The sequence below is a fragment of the Sinocyclocheilus grahami genome, unplaced genomic scaffold (genome assembly GCF_001515645.1).
Source record: "Sinocyclocheilus grahami isolate Dianchi unplaced genomic scaffold, SAMN03320097.WGS_v1.1 scaffold232.1, whole genome shotgun sequence".
Classification (NCBI taxonomy): domain Eukaryota; kingdom Metazoa; phylum Chordata; class Actinopteri; order Cypriniformes; family Cyprinidae; genus Sinocyclocheilus; species Sinocyclocheilus grahami.
The window spans coordinates 1,065,173-1,091,636 of NW_015505411.1; the positions used below are offsets into that span (position 1 = coordinate 1,065,173).

The window sequence follows — 26,464 nt, forward strand, 5'->3', positions numbered from 1 at the left end:
AGAGAGAGAGCAAAAAACTGCTGCTAGGTCCGTAGAGGTCTGAATTTGAGATGTGGTCAGAGCCCATCCCATCTGAATGGACTGTAAATGGAAACAGACAATGTTGCCACTGTCTTGGAAAATTGTAGCACCATCGTGAAGTTCTGTGAGAAGGTCTCAGCCACTCTGCCATGGCTGAATGAGAGAGAACCTTGTAACTAAATTAAATAATAGTAAAACAAATCAACACCGAGAAACCACCATCATTAGGTACAGTCCTTTCTGTTGGGCTGTTCGTCAGTTGTACATTTATCCGTCATCTCCTGACAGAAGTCTACTGTCACTGTCTGATTGGACTGTTTCAGGGACAGGCCCGCCTCCAGGTAGGCGGAGCCGGCCTCTTGCTCCTCCCTGTCGTTGCTCGTGTCTTCGGAACCGTTTCCGGTCTTCCACTGGGCCGGTCGCGATTGCCCGTCTTTTGTGGCGGCCAATTTGAGGAAGCTCTGTTTGGGGGTGGAGCAAGTGGTGAGGTCGATGCTGCTGGTGGGCAGGGCCTGGTTGCCGGGGGCGATGGAGGCGGTGTTGCCGGGGTGCAGAATGGGGCAGTAGTGATGGACCTGTTCTGGGCTCAGCTGCACGTCTCGACACACCTCCTCAGATAGACAGGAGAAATTCTCCCATAACTCTCCCATGCACGCCTTCAACTGGTTGCGCTCTGTTAAGAGCTTCTCCTTCTCACACACCTGTGGGGTGGACACACAGAAAACACACAAACATTTGACACCTGTGTGTAGTATAGTTCATTTACTTTTTGACTAATAAATAACCATGATCTTGCATGACCTTTCGAATTGTTAATGATTAATGGTAAGTGCTTTTAGACATCCCTTTGCAGAGACTGCTGGGCAGATTTCTTGCAAATTTGTATGACAAGTATCAGTTTTTTGAATTATTTACTTGATCTGTGTTTTCACCCTCAACTGATAATCTGATGTGTCACGTTTTTTCTCCTCTCAGAAACAAGACAAATTTCTATCAATGAAATATTTCAGTGCAGTGTAAAAAATACCTATACTTATACTTAAATATTGTTCATACTGAATATAATGCTACATGTATATACATATCCTATGTAATAGTTTTATTCAGCAAGGATGCATTAAATAGATAAAAAGTGACAGTTTTTTAAATATATATATTTTTTAATTCCTTTATATTGACATATTTACAGGTTTTTCTTAATTATAGGGACCCTGTACAGTGAAATAAACACTTATTGAGCATTTAATTTAACATTATTTACTATGTCTTTTAAGCCTGATGTCCACAATCAGGTGATTTCATGGTTTACTATCCTTGCAGGAACATTTGATCCCCACAACATAGTCAAACCTGCTCCACACGCATATACAGTATACACACTTTGTTATGAACGTACAGTGATCTATAGGAACCAGTTGAGTTATGTAGGTCACCCTGCAGCACTAACACTGTCTTCCCACTCTCAATCTCCATGGGGATCTACACACATCTCCCATCTTCATAAATTAATTCATGCTACAACTTCATTTCAGATGAGCTTTAATATAGCTGTCAAACTCTGACGATGGAAAAGAAGGAGGAGAAGAAGAAGAGGAGCAGAGGCAGCTCTTCTGCTGCTTTCTGTGAGATTATATAGAGGATGCACATGTGGCATCAAAGCGCAGGCTGTCAGGCTTCATGCACATACACTACATTACACATCAAAGACAGTCGGCTCCGCCTCCATCATGGAAACAGCATGGGACCGGCTCTGTGATTGACACGTAGCGATGCTGCCATGGCAACGTGACAGCCTCCGAGATGAGGTCTCCTGCTGCTTGTGGTGATTGATAACAACCTGAAGGCCGATGTTTTGTCACATACAGCAGGAATGAGACAGTGAGGTGTTCGTGTATTTACCAGTTTGTGTATTTCACACTCAAGGTTCAGGATGCAGTCAAGTTTCCTCTTGCGGCAGCGCTGGGCCGCGATGCGGTTCTTACTGCGTCTGCGCATGTCGTGGATGAATTCCAGCTGCTCCGAGGTCAGCTTGTGCATTTTCACCATCATTTGGAAGTCGTTGCGTGGAAGATTTGTGATTTGATCGACAGGGAATGGAAGCTTGACCTGTAAAGACATACATGAGCAATGCGTTATCCTGTGACCTTTTTACTTTTCCTCCTGAAAGCATTTTTGCTCAGACATTAAAGGGGTCATATGATGCTTTTTTAAAGATCATTATTTCAAATAAAGTGCTTTTGCTTTCGCCTAGAAACACGCTGAAACCACGCCTTCTTTCTTTGCGTGCACATTTGGGCGGCATTATGCAAATATTTCCACATAGTGAGGTAGATATGTGGGAGCGTGTTAGAACGAGCCGTTTTAGGGGGGTGTGGCAGAGTCTTAACTTTGATAAAGAGATATCTCTTTGGTTTTGAGACTTTAGTCTTTGCAACTTCAGGGATCTTATCTATGCACAATCAGCTTGTAACACTCCAAAGAGAAAGGAAAACTTGAAATCGCATCATATTACCCCTATCTGAATGACAGCTGATGGCAGAACAAGGGAACTTGACACAATCAACAAACACACAATGTGTTTTACTATGCCATTGATTTGAAAAATTAATTTTTTCCATCTACTGCCATTGAAAATGATCTGTGAATTCTGATGAAATAAAAATGCACTAAAATGTAACCGAACTTGCAATGTATTTCATCACCACTAGATGGAGGCAGAACACAGTTCTTCACATGTACAAAGAGTATTTCTCATGAGTTCTAACATCACAAGCTTACAACATCTACCTGCATCACTTATTAACAAAAAGGTCAAAAGAGCAAGAAAGACAGGAACAAAGACTAAGAATAAAGAGTGAGAAAGACAGGAATACGAAAGCATCTTTCTGTGAGAGAAATAAGATAAAAACACTGCTTTAGTCGTTTCACATTCCTGTCAGGTGATTACCAGAGGGCATGAGTATGCAAATTACAAGTGTTAACGAGCTAAGCTGTCAGTGCATTCTGAACATATCACCGCTTACATACACACACTCAGCAGAGTAGGAAATTATGTCTCTTTCATGTACGATGAACGTTTGACAATATAAAGCATCATTTGACTTCTCTCCACCATGGTCTGGAGGGGTTTCATAGGGCATATCATACTTCGACATCCTGCTGTTGTCAGAGTGAGCTATCACGAGGGATACATGAGGGAATGAATGTCATGAGGAGAGAAAAATACAGCGAGCGAGAACCAGTAGGTAAATCTGGTGAAATTCCTCTCACAGGTTTCTCTCATGCATTCTGGAATTATCAGCAGAAAATATTCATGCACACATTATGATTTCAAGGTTTGGGGTCTGAATGATTTTAAAATATTTAAAAATATTTTTTAAAAAGTCACCAAGCCTGCATTTATCTGATCAAAAAAAAAAAAAAAAAGACCTAAAAGTCATATTGAAATATGATTACAATAATTTTTTTTTTTAAATTTAAATAACTGTTTTCTATTTTTATATATTTTACATGTGATTTATTCTTGTGATTTTCAGCAGTCATTACTCCAGTCTTCAGTGTCACATGATCCTTCAGAAATCACTCTAATTTGATGATGTGGTGCTCAACAATCATTCCTTATTATTATCAATTATGAAAATAGTTGTACTGCTTTTTCTGGAAACTGACTTTTTACAGAATTCTGTAATTAATAGAAAAGAACAGCATTTATTTGAAATGGAAATCTTTTGCAACACTGCAAATGTCTTTACGGCCCCTTTTGAAAAATGTAATACATCCTTGCTGAATAAAATTATCTATATTATTATTTATTCTAAAAAACATGGCAAGATGGTACATAATTGGAAATAAATATTGTGTACAATATATGTATACCTTATCCATTATCAGTTGACATTAAAGATTTTTTACATCTACTGGTATTGGATTTTCAATTGTGTTCATGCTCATATCCCCAATATTTATATTTAAAATGATCTTTCCCATCATCTAACGCAGGGCTGGGCAACTTGGGTCCTCGAGGGCCAAGGTCCTGCAGAGTTTAGCGCCAACCCACAATTAACACACCTGAACAAGCTATTCAATGTCTTCAAGATCACTAGAAAGCTATAGGCAGGTGTGTTTGATTAGGTCCAGGCCCGAAGTTGCCCAGCCCTGACCTAACGTATGCTCAGTTAAGATTTAAAACACTATTAATTCAATTTTAAATGTAATCTTTAGCAAATTTCAAAATGAATATTGATTTTCATGCTACACATCAAATTCGTAAATTCACTTGCAGCATTGAAAATGTTCGATTTTAATTTGATCATTTTATTTTGAATTTATTTGGACAAAATATTACAGAATTTTAATATAGGCTATTTTGGGGTTATTGGCCATGACATTAAAATAATCTCACATAAACTAGAGTTGTTAATGAATGAGGCAACCATGGTGTATACCGACTATAGTACTGCCCTACTTAAGAACTCACATGAGCTTTGTGTGACTATGACCCCATAAACCTGAACCACAGTGGTGCAGCTACTCTTCCATGTGAAGTGGACCGCTCTGCTGGGGTGCCCACAGCGACTCTGGCTGAGACTGAGAGAAGATGAAAGTGTAGATCTGGCTCAGTCTGGCGCAGAGCAGTGGGGGGCCCGGAGCACTGGCAGGTCAGCCCGTTCTGTCTCTACGGCATCATTAATAAAGGATGGACAGACCTTTTTCTACTCTCACAATTCAGCCGACACTGAGAATTGCTCCGCATACATGATCAGTGTGATTTTTGTGTTGTCTTAATGATCCGATTTTTTTTAAATGGAGAGGAATGCCTTTTTACACGATCCAAGGAGACGCTTTCTTTCTATGACCTTCTCATGTGTCCTTCCTCTCTCTGGTATCAGTTTGAGGTGTGTGTGTGTGTGTGTGTGTGTGTGGCAGTAGCATAAGAGTGATGTCTATATTTAGTGTCTTACCACCAGAACCAGTTTAGAAAGCCGGCAGAGATGACAGAACACACACACCAGCGGCACTTATAAATTCAAACGTGATCCCAATTCTGTCTCTTTCTCTTCTCTCTTCTCTGTTCCCTTTACTCTTTCTATAGGTCATTATTCTTGAAATGGGTCTAAAGTGAAATGTAGGACTCATCTGTTACTGGGAGCAAAGTGGCCCCACTATTTTTGTCCCTTGCTTCCTTTTTCTAAGCATGGATATCTGCAGCAGGGAATTGTGGGGAGGTGACGGGAATGAGAGAGGCCAAATGCCTGAGGTCACACAGAGATATTTTAGCAAAATTATTGGCACACCGTCTCTATGATGAGTGCTTAATTTCTTGTCTAATGTGAGTGAAAACTGCGGAAATGCATTTTAATGTGCAAACAAGAATGGAAGTTAGCCGTTTGGTTAGTTAAAATGCCTTTAGCGGTAATTAGATCATCTATTTGCTAAATATCATTACTGTCCTTCAGACATCCCTAGAAATGTTACTGTGCTGCTGTGCATCTCTTTGTTTCACATGTCTCGGTAATGAGACGCCATGTGACACAGATAAGAAAACAGTCTGAAACAACCCCTAAGATATTCCTCTTTTTTCTTCCCTCCTTTCTTCTCTCAGCCCTGTTGCTATTACTGGAACTCTCCACAGGGGCTGAGTAATGGGGGAAAGCTATCCATGAACACACACACACACACACACACACACGTGCATGCATCCCCCCCTCTCAAAGACACAGGACAGACACACATGCACACACTCACTCTGTCTAATGGAGTGATGGGCCTGTCTGTAGTTACCATGGGGCTTCCTCCCCATCAGGACCCAAGCGTCTGCTTGTGCGTGTATGTGTATGCCTAAGATAAATGGCCTGTATGAATGCCTGTCTAGGTCAGTGGTAAATTCCTAATGTAACACATCTGGAGTAAAAAGCACCATCCTGTAGGAATTAAATTATTTTCTCTTAGACGACAATCAGTTTAAATGAAGAGCTAATAGAGACTTAAATCTCCAGCTTCTCAAATTTGTCTCCTGAGAAACAGACTCCAGTAATCTCAGTCCGTTTCAGAGGAGAGCTCATCTTAAACTTTGCCAACATACCAATGTCGGCAATTAAAAGCCTGAAATTTCAATGTGAACCATTATGTTTCTCATTAAAAAATGATTCCAAGACCAAATTATCTGAGCTGTATAGCTCATATAAAAAACGTATAGCTCGTATATACTTATACTGAAAGTCAAGAACAGTATAATTTTTCTGATAAAATTTTTGCTAATACAGTATTGTTGTAAAGTTTTATTGCTATTTAAAATAACTGTTTTATTTTTAAACATAATTTAAAATGTAATTTATTCCTGTGTTGGCAAAGCTGAATTTCTTCGGTGTCACATTATCTTTCAGAAATCATTCTAATATGCTGATTTGGTGTTCATGGTATTATCAGTGTGGAAAAGAAGTTGCTGCTTAACACTTTTGTAGATTTTTTTTTTTCAGAATTATTTGATGAATAGAAAGTTCAAAATAACAGCATTTGTTTACATTTCTTTTTTTCAGGATTATTTGATGAATAGAAAGTTCAAAATAACAGCATTTGGTTACATTTCTTTTTTTTCAGGATTATTTGATGAATAGAAAGTTCAAAATAACAGCATTTGGTTACACTTCTTTATTAAAATAAAAAGTTAAAAAAGGCCAAATAGCAGACGGCTATTCGGCTAATATATCGACCTAGCACTAAATGAAACAAAACTGAGAAAAGAAGCAGAAATTTCTCACTTTAATGTTTTAAATCTACACCTTTGATAATGTTTCCTAAAAAGTTTAGAATAAATCATTATTGCAACATAACTTCAGCAATTTACACTCCATTAATGATTTTTTTAAATATATCTAACCAAGTTTTACATTTAACCGAGTTTTAGATTGATTCTAGATATCCATTCATTAAATAGAAACATGTAACATCCGATTCTACTTCAACAAACAAACAGTGAGCTTTCATAATATATTACAGTTTTTCACCTTAAGCATATTTCAATCGTGCGGTTTTACAGTTCACCAATGCGACATCTGACGAATAATTTGTAGACCACAATCGGCTCATATTGAGAGAGCGGCTTGGCTTTTAAAGACGGAATGAGAGGAACAGAAATGGTTCTGACTTCACTCCTCACTTCCTGCGATGCTAAACTAAAGGGTTAATGCTTCTTGCACCATGAATTTGAAGAATGAGAATGTAGAAGTGAGAGTGAGATTTTCGTCTGTGGGCTTTTCTGATCACACCCACTCACTTCGAGATCAATACTTCACTACACACTAGCATAAAGAAAATGGTGGAGAAATCTTCTCAAAGATCTCAAGATATGATAACTGTTCTCAGTAGGGCTTTTTTTTCTTTGCCACCTCTCCTGAAATTTCTGCTGTCAATCCACAGTGAAATCTTCTGTAACCGTCAGAGTGAGTTGCCCTTAAAAGTGCTTAAGACTTCACTCCTCCAGTATCTTCCAGGGTTGTCAAGTCGGTCTCAAAAAGTATGTGTTATTGTATGTGAAACAGGTTAAAGTAAGGCCAAATCAAATTATATGGGAATACAGTTGCTCTTGAACCTGAGCTCTTCCTGTTTGAATAGGTGCTGATCACAGAGGGTAAGTGATACCATCTATGACTCATGAAGGAGAGAGAAAAGTTCAAAGACCTGATTTAACTCCAGTATCTAGACTGGCCTAGACTAGCACTATGATTAGCCTACAGTTTAACAACTTCCTTCCTCCTTTGAATTCATTGTTTCGAGCAGCAGGCTGAAGCTATTTTTGAAACTGTTTCTGTCTTTGTGTGCTGATCCCCCTCCCTCTGTCATGCTCTTTCTCTCACCTGCTATTTGCTATGAAAACACAGAAAGGACAAAGTGTCTTCCCTGAAAATTCTGTGTTTATATTGTCATATCACTAGGGGAGAGAGCAAGTAAAAAAGAAAGAGCGAGAGACAGATAGATGGGAGTTTCTTCTAGAAGCATGGATTTTATAAAAACGATCAAATTTCAACCTTTTTTTTTTGTTATAGAATACAGTTTAAAAGTTTGGGGTCAGTAAGATATTAAGCATCTAAAGTATGAAAAGAATATGAAAGGCAGCATTTATATACTTATACTGAAAGTCAAGAACAGTATAATTTTTCTGATAAAATTTTTGCTAATACAGTATTGTTGTAAAGTTTTATTGCTATTTAAAATAACTGTTTTATTTTTAAACATAATTTAAAATGTAATTTATTCCTGTGTTGGCAAAGCTGAATTTCTTCGGTGTCACATTATCTTTCAGAAATCATTCTAATATGCTGATTTGGTGTTCATGGTATTATCAGTGTGGAAAAGAAGTTGCTGCTTAACACTTTTGTAGATTTTTTTTTTTCAGAATTATTTGATGAATAGAAAGTTCAAAATAACAGCATTTGTTTACATTTCTTTTTTTCAGGATTATTTGATGAATAGAAAGTTCAAAATAACAGCATTTGGTTACACTTCTTTATTAAAATAAAAAGTTAAAAAAGGCCAAATAGCAGACGGCTATTCGGCTAATATATCGACCTAGCACTAAATGAAACAAAACTGAGAAAAGAAGCAGAAATTTCTCACTTTAATGTTTTAAATCTACACCTTTGATAATGTTTCCTAAAAAGTTTAGAATAAATCATTATTGCAACATAACTTCAGCAATTTACACTCCATTAATGATTTTTTTAAATATATCTAACCAAGTTTTACATTTAACCGAGTTTTAGATTGATTCTAGATATCCATTCATTAAATAGAAACATGTAACATCCGATTCTACTTCAACAAACAAACAGTGAGCTTTCATAATATATTACAGTTTTTCACCTTAAGCATATTTCAATCGTGCGGTTTTACAGTTCACCAATGCGACATCTGACGAATAATTTGTAGACCACAATCGGCTCATATTGAGAGAGCGGCTTGGCTTTTAAAGACGGAATGAGAGGAACAGAAATGGTTCTGACTTCACTCCTCACTTCCTGCGATGCTAAACTAAAGGGTTAATGCTTCTTGCACCATGAATTTGAAGAATGAGAATGTAGAAGTGAGAGTGAGATTTTCGTCTGTGGGCTTTTCTGATCACACCCACTCACTTCGAGATCAATACTTCACTACACACTAGCATAAAGAAAATGGTGGAGAAATCTTCTCAAAGATCTCAAGATATGATAACTGTTCTCAGTAGGGCTTTTTTTTCTTTGCCACCTCTCCTGAAATTTCTGCTGTCAATCCACAGTGAAATCTTCTGTAACCGTCAGAGTGAGTTGCCCTTAAAAGTGCTTAAGACTTCACTCCTCCAGTATCTTCCAGGGTTGTCAAGTCGGTCTCAAAAAGTATGTGTTATTGTATGTGAAACAGGTTAAAGTAAGGCCAAATCAAATTATATGGGAATACAGTTGCTCTTGAACCTGAGCTCTTCCTGTTTGAATAGGTGCTGATCACAGAGGGTAAGTGATACCATCTATGACTCATGAAGGAGAGAGAAAAGTTCAAAGACCTGATTTAACTCCAGTATCTAGACTGGCCTAGACTAGCACTATGATTAGCCTACAGTTTAACAACTTCCTTCCTCCTTTGAATTCATTGTTTCGAGCAGCAGGCTGAAGCTATTTTTGAAACTGTTTCTGTCTTTGTGTGCTGATCCCCCTCCCTCTGTCATGCTCTTTCTCTCACCTGCTATTTGCTATGAAAACACAGAAAGGACAAAGTGTCTTCCCTGAAAATTCTGTGTTTATATTGTCATATCACTAGGGGAGAGAGCAAGTAAAAAAGAAAGAGCGAGAGACAGATAGATGGGAGTTTCTTCTAGAAGCATGGATTTTATAAAAACGATCAAATTTCAACCTTTTTTTTTTGTTATAGAATACAGTTTAAAAGTTTGGGGTCAGTAAGATATTAAGCATCTAAAGTATGAAAAGAATATGAAAGGCAGCATTTGCTCTATATGAAGTTTCTGAATGGGAGAAGCCAGACTTTCAGTCCTTTTAACAGACTTTTGTCAGCCTACACTCTAAAAAATGCTGGGTTGTTTCAACCCAACATTGGGTCAAATATGGATAATCCCATCTGTTGCGTTAAATTGTTTAATTTAATTTTTAACCCAAAAGTTGGGTTAGTCCATATTTGACCCAAAGTTGGGTTGAAACAAGCCATCATTTTTTTTAGAGTGTAGCTTCAAAGAAACAGGCAGGTGACATGAGAGCTTTCAACATCAGCAGCTATCTGAGATTTTGAACATCTGGAGATACAATTCCAACTCCATTGTACTTGAAACTAAATGAAGCCATTTAGTGAAGTTACACTCTAAAAAATGCTGGGTTAAATACAACCCAGTGTTGGGTAAAATAGGGACACACCCAGCAATTGGGTTGTTTTGGCCCAGCATTTTTTAGAGTGTAGGATTTTTGGTCTGTTGCTGAATGAAAACTGGAAAGAAAGAGTAAACTAGTTAAACTACAAAGCTCCATTTATAAGCCAAATGAAAAGTCAGTTGCTCTGAGAGTGTGTGTGTGATGAGGGAAATACTTTGAGAGGCAACAATTACAATTACACACAAACCAGCAGGTTTATCTCGCTGTCCGGGTGATGTGTTCCAAGTATTTTAAGCACAACACAGAAACAAAGCATAAACTGCTGAAAACTAGTCAAATCATTCCTGAGTGCTCAGTGTTACCATGGCAATGGACCAGTTTCTCCATCAAGGCCCCTATATGTATTCCTAAAGGTCTCATCCTCAGTCTATAAAGATGAAGATCTCCCCCTTCTCCTTTATAGTGCTTTACTCTTTCAAAATATACAGCATCCCTAGTGAAATCTCGCTTAACTCTTACTCAGATCAGACAATTTGCTCTAACCAACTTCACACAAGTGTTTATCCATTCTTTCTCTTCATACCAAATCTCTTTCATCAATGTCTCGCCTTCACCATTAAAGGGCAGTTTCTTTAGAAAGATGATGTGAAATATCATGTACCTTGAGCTAAGGAAGCACTGGGGCTTGGTGTGTGCACGTGCTAATTCTCTTTTTTGGTATCTATCTCGCTTTAACAATTTCTGAGGATGAGGCTGTGAATCTACTCTGTTACATTATACATTACTGTTTTGCCTACAGTATGTAGGGCTATATATTGTTTTGACCTATTCTTAGCTGCTCTATTTTTCCCTGCTTTACTTTAAACTTCACTTCACCATTCGGTTGTACTGTTATACTTCCATGTCAAAACTGAGACTGAGAAAAAAGTTTTTGATTGAATATATACTTGAACAATTTTAAAGGTATAGTTCACCAAAAAATGAAAATTCTGTCATCATATATCCTTCATGCCATTCCAAACTTGTATGACTTTATTTGCTCTGTGAAACATGAACTATATTTTGAAGAACGTTTCATCTGTTTTTGTCTACACAATGAAACTCACTGGGGTCCAAAAATAACACAGGATCCCACTGACTTTCATTATATGGACAAAACCCCCCCCCCCAAAAAACCATCTGTGTTCTGCAGAACAAAGAGAGTCATAGAGGTTTGGAACAACATGAGGGTGAATAAATAATGATTAAATTGTTAATTTTAGGTGAACTATCCCTTTATCATTTACTCCAAATCTCCAAACTTTTCTGTCACATTTTGATTATAGCTTACTGTGCTTTCCCTATACAAAACAGCAATCCAGATTTGATTGTCAAATCAAGTTTGTTCCTATCTGCTCTATTCTACTCTATTAGTCTTTTCCAGGCAACACACAAAAGGTCAGAGTAATATCATTGTAGTTATTCACGTTCATGACGGTCCAGACATGAAAATTATTACAGTGTTTATTGGACTATTAGGAGTCTGCAGCTTTATTCAATGAATCAGTGAATAGGGATCAAAGGGGAAGTCTCTGATAGCATGAGGGCAGTGTGCACAATCGAATTGGTTTCTGCATGAATGGACATCAGGGTATGAGATGCATAGTGTGCTTCTGCAAGGACAACTGTTGGACAACTGGTTAACACATGAGAGAGAAATCTGAAAGACTCACCTCGGGGCCTTGCTCTCGAACATGACATGATTCACTGTCCCCCTCCGAAAAGGACCCTGACTCATCACTGGAATTGGTTCCATATGACTGCTCACACTTTATCTTGGGCCGCACCCGTGCAAATAGCACATCTGTCCCACCGCCTGGCTCCTGCGGGTCAGTCGTGAGACACTGTGTCACATTTGGGCAAGGCGAGGATGAAAACTCGAACTGCGGCAGGCTGCATGGGGACCCGCCGCTCCCGTCCTCAGCATAAGAATACGACGAACAGGAACTGGAGGTCCGAGTTCGGGTCTCTGAGGGGGGCGATCGTGGGCATACCTTGATTGGCACTGGGCAGCTGGTATTGGGCCTTTGGCGGCAAAGCAGGGGTGGGTCACTGGCTGTGGTGCTGGGGGAGTAGGTCTGGGAGCTGGGGAGGGACTGGCTGGTGCCGGCCCACAATCCCTTTGGCATGTGTTCTGAGAGCTCTTTCTCCAGTGAGTTCCCACTGGGATGGGAGTGGGTGGGTGTACCCAGTTGGTCACAGGGCCCTGAGGAGAAGATGACACTGCGGCGGTCTGGCTCCACCTCTTGCTTGCACACACCATCACAGGAAGCTGACTTCAACGAAAGCCCTGGCGGGAAACCATCTGCATCTTTGGGGAACACGACAGGCATGCCAAGCTCATTGCCAAGCGAAGGCCTGTAGTCTTTTTTGTGGTCTCCCTGAGGGGTTCCTTTATCCTGGGCATTGACGAGTCTGTTAGCAAAGAGGTGCTGGGGTGTGCTAGGCAGGTCCTTCTTAAAGAGAGTTTGTAGGCAGGTGGGTGACTTGCTGCTGCCTTTTGGTTGGTCCACTGCGATGGAACCATCCAGCTCCATCTCAGCCACACCGTCCTTTTCACCATCGTCCTGCTCGTCCCCTGAAAGGCAAAGCGAGATGGACTCTTCCTCGCTGCGTGGCTCCTGCTTGATTTGCATCACAGCTGGCCTGTTCATCTCCTTGAATGTGCTTGGAAAACCTGAGGTACTGGTGTGTGAGGAGGTGTCGTTATTGTGCTTGTTGCTTGCCCACTGATACTTCCTGTATTTAGGGCATCGTGGCAGGTCTGAGGTGCCGTGTCTCTCAAAGTCCATCAGTCCATCAGTGAACTCCTCTGTCACCGCCAGACACTCATGGTCTGGCCGCCGCAAGGAGTTCAGGGCCTCTGCACAACGGCGAGAGCGTGGAGAGCCAGACAGGGTCACCGCAGTTTGCGTTGTCGTCAGCAACTCAGGTTGCATGCTCTCATCCTCCGAGTGATTGCTCTCAGATGCAATCTTGCGACAGAGGACCAGGCCGTCCTCCTCACTGCGCAGTTGGGCCTCCAGGAAGCGAAAGCAGGAGTCCTCCAGGTTGTGCATGCGCAGGAATTCAGCACAGCGGATGACCTCCTGGATGTTTTCTCTGCTGAGCAGCAGCTTAGCCGTATAGGCAAACTGTAACAATGGAGCGAATCCCTGGGCACTGACCTGCAGACACACACACAGAAAAAACAGGGGAAATTGCCAATGTTACAATCAGCACTGCCATTGTTCAGGGCACTTGGAGTGTGCTGAGAGAACTCGACAGCTCAAATGACCGTAAACAAACACTGTAAAGTGCCAGTTAATCTTTTATCAGGTCAGCACCGAACGTTCTATACAGCGGGAAATAAAAAGTGAAAAGGTGGAGGCTGTCAGTAAGGTCAAGAGACCAGTCTCATTTATGTAACAAAGACATCTGACATTCCCCTCTCTGCCCAAGTCAGCCCCCTAGGTTAAGCTTGGCTAGCGCCCTCTGATTGTTGCAAATGGTATTGCAGCAACAGGTAGAAGCTTGTAAACATAATGTCACATCTATCCCTCAGGTGAGACATCTTAAATCCTAATGGGCTCTAGGACTCTTACGGCTTATCCCTACTACAGCCATCCTGAGCCTGCTGAGAGAGAGAGAGAGAGAGAGAGAGAGAGAGAGAGAGAGAGACAGAGAGAGAGAGAGAGAGAGAGAGAGAGAGAGAGAGAGAGAGAGAGACAGACGCAGACAGATATGAAAGCCTTCCATTTGACCTAATGCTAGATAATTAGGTAAATGCCTGAGCCTGCAAAAGCTTGGCTGGCCCACTGAGGCCTTTGCACTGTTAGCGCATGTGAGTAAGTGCATTTAGGTGGAGAGAAAATAATAACTATGAAAATATATTATAAAATATATAAAAACTATTAAAATGCATAAAACAACTATTAAAATGTCTCAAAACCCTTGGATTTTGTTCTTTCTCTGCCAGTGAGTCAGGCTCTGCCTGTGCTATGCTGGAGTCAAAACGCCATGGACAGACGTTGATGTAGGTGCTCTTGATTCTCAGACACATTACAATGGCTGGATTTTGATCTGTGCCAGCATTGTTCAGTCCACAAAGTGTTCTCTCTTCTCCCTCAATGATGTAAAGTGCTCAACAGCACAAGTGAACTTGTGCTCATAGATGGGAGGGAATGAGATCAACACTTTATGTTCAATGAATGGGGAACAAGACACTTGTTTACTTAGATGTTCTCATCACACTTTTCTTGTGGTTAGAAGGGAGATCAGAGAAACTCTTTCCTACTATAAGACCAGACCCAAAGAATTTGTTCTGTAGATTGTTCCATTTGGAAAAAACAGGGGGATTGTATTTACAATCAGGGCAAATGCATGGAGGGAAAACCCAATCTTGAGGTTAAATGAGCCTTTTCTGTTACAATGAGTCAAAGCACAGCTGATTGTTGTAGTGCAAAGCAAAAGCACTCTTACACAGAGTAAAAGGCTACTTATTTAGCTAAATGTTGTCTCTCTGATTACAGTAAAATCACAATAGCACACATTCCAAGAATTCTTTAGTGTAATTTCAAAAAAGATTTCCTGTACAAACTTTTGAGTTTGATTAAAGTCATTTTAATGTTACCTGTATTAATTATCAACTATATTTGAATATATTCAAAAGAAAATACCAGTATCTGAAAAGCAGAATATGCACAGACTTTGGACTTTGGTTCTATTTTGAAACTTAAATGCAAATGATAAAAAGAGACTACATCTCCTTTAAAATATAACAGATAATGTACAGTCAGCTGGATATTATCTCAAAATAAACCCAGACAGGGTGATCAGAATCTTTCAGAAGAGGTTTATTTTGTGATAATGATCAACTGACCCCTTCATTTTATGGCTATCCACCCCCCCCCCCCATACATTATTTTCCTATGTGAGAACAAAGAGACTGCAGAATGATGCAAAAACATGAAACCAGCACAGTTTAGGAGACTGGTTGTCAGGGACAACAGTAAACCGTTTAGTGTTCATTATACAAGAATATTCAACTGTGAAATGTTGTGATTGACCAATCAGAAAAGTATTCCAGAGCTGAGTAATGATGTAATGTGCAAATCTATAGACTTCCATTCTGCAAAGTGCAGAATGAAGAACATATCAAATCTTCCTAAGAAAGATTTGAATGAACAATAGATGACATTTATTTTCCATCTCCTTCAGAGATGTCATACTCATCCTTGTCTTACACAAACAAAGGATTCTATAGCATCCAGAAATATGCACACAAACAAAACTGATGACTACCGAGTCTTAGTCATCCGGGGCTGTCTGTGTCCAGTAGATGCATTATAGTACTGAGAGCGAAAGAGCGAGAGAGAGAGAGAGAGAGAGAGAGAGAGAGAGAGAGAGAGAGGCTCATCTGCCCACTGGCAACACAACAGCGCCAATCAGTCACTGCTGTGAGGAAGCTGCTGACTCGTAATCTTTGTGGGGGATGGTGTGTGCTAGTGTGTGTATTGTATGTGTGTGTGTACAGTGTACGGGTGTGGGGGAGGATCGTATGTTGAGTGTGCATGTGTGTGAAGGGGATGATCATGGCTCTTATATAGGAAGTGTGTCCACTTAGGAGAGAAAGGAACAGAAAACAGAACGAGGGAGAGATTTAATTCAAACATATTATGGATTTTTTTTAAAGCAAGATCAATCAGTGCAACCTTAACATACAAGTATCAATAAAGACCCTTGAATTAGTGAAAAGTCATAATATATCATATCATTTTAAAATGTCAAATTAAAATTCATTGAAATTAATGTTTAAATTAATCAAAATTCTGTGCATGGTACTTTTCGTATATTCAAATATTCTGGTAAAAAAGTAGATATGTGGCTGATTACTGCTGTTTTCATATTGATGCATTTAAATACAAATAATTCAGTATTCTTCCCGGTGTTCGTTTAGAGAGAAACATTATGTAAAACATGCTTTAAATCATTTTATAATTTTTTTGTCTTAATTACATTTAACATTTTAAATGTACTTTTGTCCAGCTCTCTACCTGCCAGTTTGTGACTGAAGGTGGAGAGAGACAGTAATGTCGGGAGGTGTAAGGTATGGAGAGGCTATGCCTGACAAACAGCTCTCTCTGCTGGGGAAAAATTACTGAAATGTGTTTTTCAGCTGACATCAGCACACACAGGCTGCGCCATCTGTGACTGCTACTACAGGTGTCTCTGCGACACGAACCCATCAGCCTGATGAGACAAAAGAAAAGAAGGAAGGCAAGAGGGATGGAAAGTAAGTTAGAGAATAAAGAGCATGGAGCGATGGAAATGTGAAAACAAAGAGAAGGAATAAAGAGGGGTTAGAATTAAAATGGGGTGGGGGGTGGGACATACGTTCTGAGACAAAGACTTAAAAGGATAACACCCTAAAAATAGAAATTAATTCATTATTTACTCACCCTCATGTCAACGTAAAAGTATAATAATCCAAATATTATTCTCTGTGTGATGAATAGACTGGAATTTAGAATGAATTTACTCACTGGCAATCTAGAAGTCGTCTTTTTAAAATGTTGGTAACCAAACAGCTTCAGTTCCCATTAATTTTCACTGAGTGGCAAGAGGGTGAGTAAATGATGACAGAATTTTTATTTTTGGATTAACTACCCCTTTAACTGTTGTGACTGGATCAATGAGACACCAGAACTTCAGTTATGAACAAATAATTCAGAAAGGTTCTGTGAACCAGATCAACCAATTAAATGAAAAGATCCGACTCAAAAGCATGATTCTAACATTCTGGAGCAAACTATCCCTTTAACCGTGTAGCGCTACAAAGACAAACAACAAAAGAGAAGATAAAAGGTGCTCACAGAAGAGGAAAAATAAAGCACTATTGCAGCTCATTAAGGGACAGACTTTGACATATGAGCCACCGGACCTGTTAACAACATTTATTATGTGAGAAACAGACAAAGGAGCAAATTGATCTCAACGACAGATCTGGGCCATTCATGCTAATTTCAGACTACAGACTATTCTCCCTCACTGGGCCTCAAAAGGGTCATATTGTTACAAAGCAGAAAATTACATGAATTGTACATCCTGACAACTCCTGACTATTCGGGAATTGTGCCAAACGATTCCTTCCATAAAAAGGTCACGGAATGCTATGAACCCCTCACACCTGCCCTCTCGTTCATTCATTCCCTCTCTCCTTGATCTTCTGCCTTTCCCCTCTCAGTAGCAGAGACGGATAATTTATGTAAATTCGCTCCAGCAAATTCCTGCATGTCATGAATGTTAATGAGGCAAAGATCCGCATGACAATGGAGCGAGTGCTTTACAGGGTGTCTGAAAAATACAAAACCTCTACTGAAGACGGGACGCCTGCGATATGAAATCTGCTGACTAACCTGACATTAAACTCCACATGCAGACACAGACAAATGAGCCCTGCACGGTGCAGCACAAAGTCACGGCTTACACTGAACGGGAATATGCGGGGCCACGGTAAGGGCATTTATTGGCTGTGCTTCAAAACCTACTGAGACAGCATTTTTGGGTATCATAGGCCATTTGAAGGTTCGTACTCAAAGTTGGGGAAGGCAGATCAGACTGTAAAAATGACCACAAATACCACATTTTATAGCGGCAATTCATCATTTTAGCTTTTTAGTACTGCATAAATAAAACGTGAAAAGGGAAACCATATCTGGAACTGCCATCTGGACCAAACAATCACGCTAAATCTGTCACTTTTTTATCTATGTTGAAGAATTGTATATTTGCAATTAGGGAGATTTTGGACATTTAAGCTATTACCACTATTTATTTTATTATTATTATAATATTTTTTTACAGTCATTTAAGGTTGATACAATAATGCAATGCTATTTTTTATTACAAATATATGTAAAATGTTATGATAAACACATTTTTCTTTTCATTTATTATTATTGTTTTGGATACATAAAGTCATAATGAAGAATATTTCACCAAAACTGCTTACTAATATTTGAAAAATATTTGTCCACAAAATCAGTCATGTGATATGAAAAACATGCAAAAAAAAAACAATATGAACTTGTTTTAAATGAAAAATGTCCTTCCTTCCTTCATTTAATTTATTTCCCTTTTTTGAATTTTACTTCTGTCTACCATTTCCCTCTCTCCCTCACACGCACATACTCACACAAAAAGTAAGGTTTATTTTGAAATATTAGTTTTTCAGATGCAGATTTTTGGTATCTAATACCATTGCCATTCAGATATTTATAGGTCTGTCTAAAGTGCCCAAATCCACTGTTTAATGTGTCTGACACGTACAGTACAAGCAGACACTCAGATGGGTAAACGCTTGACAGATTTAGAGTTAGCCCTCCCTATTTGTTGGATTAAATCAGACACTCTACTGGCTAATCCTCTCAAAGTGAGGTTTATGGTACACAACCAGACAGAGAAAAGGACATGACCTCGCCGTCCTTAAGAGCTGGACATTGCTGCATTGTTGGACCTTCAAGACTCTCTCACTCTTGTTTCCCTTCTCGAGTAATTTCTCTTCTCATTCAGATTTCCATTTAACAGACGGACTTCCTCTCTCGCTAGCTTTCCTTCTCTGCCCAACCCCCCCCCGAATCTGATAGAGGACAGATCTCCCTCCATCTGCATGATCGGCTGCAAATGTGTGATAGTCTCATGCTAGCATTCATGTAGTCTGCTGTTACTTCCTCTCTGACCTGCTCTATCCCTCAGGATTACCGCTCAACTGCCTCAGCCAGGTCCTGACCTGCTTCAAAGCCTCTCACTACGTTTGTGTACATCAGCAATTAACCGTAACACCTGCTAAACATTTAGCTTTTCCCTCAAATGAGACATTTTCTGTATATATGGTTAGGATGTGGTGCAACCGATGGTGTTTCAGAAACCCGAAAACAGCCTGTTGAATTCAAATGGTCAGAGAGAGGATAAAATAATTCAAAAAAATAATAATTAATTGAAATTAAATGTAATTAAATAGTAAAAAAAAAAAACTATTTCTTCAAAAATGTAAGTGAACAAAAAAAAATATGTTAACACTTTACAAAAAGGTTAAACTCATTAACACATAAGGGATCATAAAATACCCTGTTTTATCATTTATTAATCTAGGTAAATGAATTTTAATTGATAAATATACTATTTTTAATGGTTATTTCATGTTTGTTCATAATATATTCAGCTTATGTTAATTTATGCAACTTGAAATGTTACAAATTTTATATATTAATTTATGTATATCAATATTAACAAATGCTGTCAAATTACACTAATCAAAAGTTTGAGGTTGGTGATATGTTTTGAAAGAAGTCTCTAATGCTCAACCAGGCTGCATTTATTTAATCAAAAATACAGTAAAAACAGCAATATTGTCAAATATTATTACAATTTAAAACAACACGTTTCTATTTTAATATATGTTAAAATGTAATTTATTCCTGTGTTGGCAAAACTTAATTTTCAGCATCATTACTCCAGTCTTCAGTGTCACATGATCCTTCAGAAATCATTCAAATATGCTGATTTAATGCTTAATAAAAATTTCTTATTAATATCAATTATGAACGTTGTTCAGGGTAATCTTTTTGGAGACTGTGATACATTTTTTCAGGATTCTTTGATGAACAGAAGTTTACATTTAATAATAAATGTCTTTACTGTTACTTTTGATCAATTTAATACAGCCTTACTGAATCAAAAAAGATTAATTTATTTTAAAAAACTTACTGAGCGCACATTTTCGAATTATAGTGTATTGTTCTTTGTTAATTCATCATAATACCTAATGCAATAATAATGTTAATGATCTGAACGTTATTGGAAAGTGTTACCTAAATTACTTAACCTTCAATGATTTATCTACTGCTTATTAGGAACAATGAACCTGTCATGATATATCATAGTACAGGGAAAAACACTGAAGAAACATCAAGCAAGCTAAATTTCTGTAGAGCTCAAGGGAAGGAAATCTCTTTAAATTCAGAAACCCAAACTAAACTGAAATTAAACAACCCTCCCAACAGGCCCTTCAGAAATAGTTTCTCAGAGCTAGTGTTTTGAAGAATGAGGATATTTTGACGAATGTGTGTTTTGCAGTGTATGTGTGTGTTGGGGTTTAAGAGTGTTGCAATGGTGCTGAATTTCATGTGGTTGCTATTCACAAGTGGCTCCGTGTGGAGGACTGTAAACTTTCTAACAGGAGGTGGTTTGAGGTCGCTGTACAGACTAGTGCTGAATCAGAGTCGCCTAGACAGACATACATAAACATACATACACAGTAGACGCTGGCTGTCTAAAGCAATGCTGAATCACAGTGAAACAGCTGTGGGACTTGAGTATGCATACTCACACTCACAAATACCACCACACACACACACATAGAGACACACACAAACACTCTCTGGTATACAGCAACAGTCAAGTTCAATCAAGCTCTGAAGTCCAGCATTAAAATAAATTGTACTCTGTGCAAAAACAGGTATTAAAGGGGTCATATGATTCTGCTAAAAAGAACATTAATTTGTGTATTTGGTGTAATGAAATGTGTTTATACGGTTTAAGGTTAAAAAAACACATTATTTTCCACATACTGTACATTATTGTTTCTCCTCTATGCACCGCCTTTCTGAAACGCATTGATTTTTACAAAGCTCATCGGTCTGAAAAGCGAGGTGTGCTCTGATTGGACCAGCTATCCAGTGCGTTGTGATTGGCCGAATACCTCAAGCGTGTGACGGAAATGTTACGCCCCTTACCAAACTGAGATGCCCTGTCCGGCCGGAGCATAACATAAAACCATGTCTGCATTTGTGATCGGAGAAATGACAAACAACAAGCGCTACTCTACACTGCCCAAAACTCGCGTTTGAATCGTCAGTGGCAAATTCTTTAAATATAAAAAACGTACTTACAGACTGTGAGTCAGAACAGCCGGCATTGTAGTCTACTCTTCCAGGATCAGGAAACAGTCCTCCATAAAATGTGCTGGACATCTGAATATTTGGGTTAAACTGTTCTGGAACAGTGTTGTAAATACAACTTAACCACTGATTTCTAGTCGTGTCCTCTTTTGGAAGACCAAACAAAGTAGTTTCGCCTTCACAACGAAAAAGTGTCACACACAGACAGACCTAACACTTAAACATGGTTTCATCATGTGACGGATGGCCATTCATACTGGGTGCTGACAGTGCTCGACTCCTAAAACGCCAGCTAATAAGGCCAATTCACACCCGTATCTAGTGCAGTGGACCTCAACTGGTGAATCACAGCCAAAGTCCTGGCAGTCATCTTGGTAACACCCCTTGGCAGTTATTTTTTTATGTAGTTAATTAGCAGTTTACCTACAATTCAAATGCAGACCAAAATCTCTAAACGTGTTCACCAAGATTACATTTCAATAATATATTTCAAATCAGCAATAAAATCAGACAATAGTTACAAAAATCCAGTCAATGTGCATGTGTGTTCTGGATAAAAAGCAATATGTTTTATATATGACTTCCAATTCTACAACTGCCAAACTGAGCTCTACAACTTCCCTTCTTCAACTTTATTTATTTTCTCCTCACCTTCTCCTGTTACTGTGGTTGTGACCCCAAAATGGGTTGCATATGTCTAAAAACAAATAATAAAATGCAGCTAATCATGTATGCAATTAATGCAAATAAGCTTGCATAGCAAAATAGATACGCTTATAAACTTAATAGGGGAGAAAAAGCTTCCAATATAATTTATTGTAGAACTCAAAGACTATACAAGCAAGCTTTATGTATGAGGTATTTTGGTGCAAATTCATCTGTCACTTGGTAACATGATTGATATTAAGAAAATATTTGGCCCAGTGTAAATTCCATGTGTTAGGCTGGCAAATCAGTTGTAAATTACTCAGACTATATCATGTTAATCATTTTGCATATGGTTGAGCCTTTTGCAGTCATTTTAATACATTTAAAATGTTCAGGGTCAATTTTGTACAATAGCAATTTTGGTACTGTGTTGGTTGCCATTAGTGGTCCAATTTAAAATCTGTAAAAGAGCAAAACCAGTTGAGAAGCACTGATCTAATGTGCGGTTTGTCTCTTAAGAGTCAAATAACAACCACTACTGGCATAATAACCAAATACACAGAGATTTTCTTTTAAGCTTTTTAATGTCCAAAAAATAGAACTTAATGACACATAGGTCATTTCATATGTCTTGAGTGTGATTATCAGGTTAGATAATCGCACTCAAGACATATGAAATGACCTATGTGTCATTAAGTTCTATTTTTTGGACATTAAAAAGCTTAAAAGAAAATCTCTTTGTATAAAGAGATTGCAGACAGTACATTTTTCATGGATCTCTTGGTATCGGAATCCTGGTATCCTAATACAGGGTTTCTTCCATCTCCGTAGGGGGTTGAGGGGAAGGCTGTTTTTCTGTCTCTCTTCATGATCTGATTCCCAACAAAGAGCCGATTAATGGCCTCTCTCTCTCTGTTCTCAACATTCGCTGGCTAACACAGATGATGTCACTAACCCGATGCAGTCCCCACGACTCAACAATAACAAGGTCATCTGGGAGGGGTGGGGTGGATGTGAGGGGTGTTTCGAAGGGGAAGAGAAGGAGGTAGCGGTGCTCTTTGTTTCACATTTCATCTGCAGTGCATTTTTTTTTCATCACACCCCCCCACCCCCCAATTCTTCTCCACCGTCACTTGCCTCTTGTGACATATAGAGGGCGATGTTCAGCAAACCCTGAATGCTGAGCTGAAGTCACTGGATGCTGCTGTGTATATGTGCGACATGCAGAGCACAAAGTCTACACACACTTACGGCACAGCAGATACACCGCCTGAGTCTTTCAAGAGCTGCAGTCTTTGAATCAACATGCCAAAACAAATCATTAATCATAACACAAAACAACACAGAAGGCTCTGTAACTGAAAGGAACCGGTTACAAAATATGAAATGCTCCTAAATTTTCTGTGTCATTGAAAAAAGCATTAAATGAAACAGTACTTTGATCTTATCTGGAATATGCATGATATTTACCGGTATTAATAGTAAGAGACAGTAACACATTTTCTGTCACATCTGAGATGAAGATAGACACTCTATCAAATCCTCAGACTCTTTTTCTTTAATCTTTGAAAGATGTAATTCCCTCCTCGTTCACACTCACACCTGGCTATTAGAGTGAAAGACTGATGAATAATTGATGGAGGCGGCAAGATGTGAATGAAGGAAGCATTCCATGTTGTTGGAAGTCTCTAAAACTCCTTTCAATTGTATTAAATCCCAATTCTGCACAGACAAACCTGTTAACATGTCGCTTTCTTCTTTTTAACATTCCTCAATGACAGAAAGGCAATGCCAACAGTCTTCAACTGGTATATTATAGATAATAAATACCTACTCCTCAATACTAATGTTGTTGCTGCCATTGTTAATTTTACTATTATTTATATACTATTATAGTAGTTGTTAATATTTTGAATTAGCATCTATTTTTGAATTTTCAGTTTTCAATGTGCAACAATGTGCTTTTTTTCCCCCAAAAAATATTTCTATATAGCTTTAATGTATTTTAATAATTTTAGTACTTCAACTTATTTATTGCAGTTTACTGCCATAGTAAAAAATTATAATTCCAATTTAATTTTAAGTTTACATTTTTCATCTTATATTCATATTTTATTTCAGCTGTATTTCAATTTACAATTTTTTTTAAAAATTGTTAACAATAACAACACTGGTCGACGGACGTATCCCACTGTAAACCACATGTCCCATGCATTACAAGTGTCCCACTTCTGAGGACCGGCATGCGTGCACGCACATGAGAGTGAGTGTATGAGTGGAGGTGTGAATACATGACTGGAGGTGTTCTTATGCCACATTAACACCTCGGTGGAAAACTCAATCACTCCAGAGCTCGGAAAGCAGGGGTGTGTGAATGTGCATTTCTGTGCTCATGTGTACGGCAATCACAAAATCTTAGCATGTCCTTAGACCACAATTTTAATTGTTCAGTTCCATTAAAACTCACATCATAATCACATTTCTTTAACACACCTATAGAGCAAGAGTGTAGAAGCCTTGGTTTTGGAAGTTTTTTTTCATTCATTTATCCCATAGAGTTTTTAAAAATGTCTTTGTTAAAGTATTATTAGTATTATTTTTTTACTTCCAGAACCCAACTGATGCCCTCTATGATATTCAATTATCTCATCAATTAATGTGCTAGTAACAAGTAATAATGTATATTAACATATTAACAAGTAATGCTTGAGATTTTTCAAATCTGAAATTGTTACAAATAAGTCTTTTTATAAGTATTAGAGGGAAAAATCTTAATAGTTGTGATTTGTTTACCAATAGCTACATGAATTGTTAGCTAGATGCTTACTAGCTTGCCAGCTTTAGCTTCATTGAAATCTCTGCCTTGTTTTTGGTTCAGTTGATATGAACTTTAAACAAGCCATTAAAAAGACTAAATTGCTACTTGACAGTCTAAAAGGAGGAAATGAATCAAGTGCATCTCATTAAAATCACACTATGTTCTTACTCAGCTACGAAATAGAAACCATAATAAATGCATCCATTTGTTATGCTAATGCTTTGTTTTCGAGAAACTTTGCATCTTAATTTTAGATCCATGATCCGGAAAGCAGAGATGGAGGGTTAATGCAACAGATGCTAGTTCATTAAATGTGCATTTTGGGCTATGAGAGAAGACAAACTACTGCTCATGTAAGTGTATGAGTGTGTGTTAGAGAGACACGGCTATTGCTCATAAAGATGAGTAAAATAATGTCCGCTGCCATATGGTAGGTAGACAGGTGATGAGTGGTGATTATAGTCATGCTTTACCGTACAGTATGAAGTTAGTATACTGAATAGGTAGTATACTCAGATTTTTTTTTTTTTAGTATACGCCATTTTTACACCTTATACATTAAAAAAAAGTGATGCATGGAAAAGCATTATTAAGTACTATTTTTACTCAGAATTTCAATCAGACTTTCAAAAGCTTTGTTGTGAGGCCCATCTAAAACATACAATACCGTTTAAAAGTTTAGGGTCTGGAAGATGTTTAATTTGATTAAAAATACAGTAAAACAGTAATATTGTGAAATATTATTACAACTTAAAATAACTGTTTTCTATTATAATATTTTTAAATCAGTCTAATTATTATTCATGTTAAAAACAGTTGTGCTGTTTAATATTTGTAAGGAAACCTTGATACATTTTTTAGGATTCTATTCATCAAAGAAACATAAAACATTATACATTTCTTTACTGTCACTTTTGATCAATTTAAAGTATCCTTGCTAAAAAAAATATTATTATAAAATATTACTGACCCACAACTTTTTAATGGTAGTGTATCCACCATTGACCTGGCAACCTCTCAGTAATTTACTAGAGCATTAATGTGCATGATAATAATGATAATAATGTGTTTATCCATACCTCCTCTGGCATGCTGAGAACCAGTTCATTGTCACTTTGGGTGACGAACCCCTGTAGGAAGTACTCGCTGCAGGCCGCTAGGACAGCCCTGTGCGCGCGGAACTCCTTCCCCTCCACCAGCACGGTCACATCACAGAGCAGGCCCTGCTTCCGCTGCTCATTCAGACCCAGCAGGATGTTGGTACAGTGCACCGTCGACTCATACACATACATGGGAGCTTCAGACTTCTCATCCACGGACATAACGCTCACACCCTGCGCAGAGAGAGACAGACAGACATCGAGGGGTCAACTTATGTCATCAAGATGACAGCAGAAGTGCAACACAATACAACGTGTCCAAACCTGGTCCAAATTACAATAATAAATAACATCAGAAAGATCAGGCCCTTTCTAACGGAGCATGCTGCACAACTTCTTGTCCAGGCCCTTGTCATCTCTAGGCTGGACTACTGCAATGCTCTTCTGGCTGGACTCCCATCAAGCACAATCAAACCTCTACAAATGATTCAGAATGCAGCGGCACGACTGGTCTTCAACGAGCCCAAAAGAGCCCATGTTACACCTCTCTTT

General features: G+C 38.5%; 1 protein-coding gene across 1 annotated transcript; it reads right to left on the minus strand.

Annotated features, from left to right (window-relative positions):
* Nucleotides 1-229: 229 nt before the first annotated feature.
* On the minus strand, nucleotides 230-26,142 carry bach2b (BTB and CNC homology 1, basic leucine zipper transcription factor 2b). Its single transcript, XM_016288530.1, has 4 exons — nucleotides 25,892-26,142; nucleotides 12,080-13,573; nucleotides 1,921-2,127; nucleotides 230-722 (listed from the first exon to the last, which is right to left on the minus strand). The coding sequence occupies exons 1-4, from the start codon at nucleotides 26,132-26,134 to the stop codon at nucleotides 246-248; spliced, it is 2,421 nt and encodes an 806-aa protein (XP_016144016.1). The 5' UTR covers nucleotides 26,135-26,142; the 3' UTR covers nucleotides 230-245.
* Nucleotides 26,143-26,464: the final 322 nt, after the last annotated feature.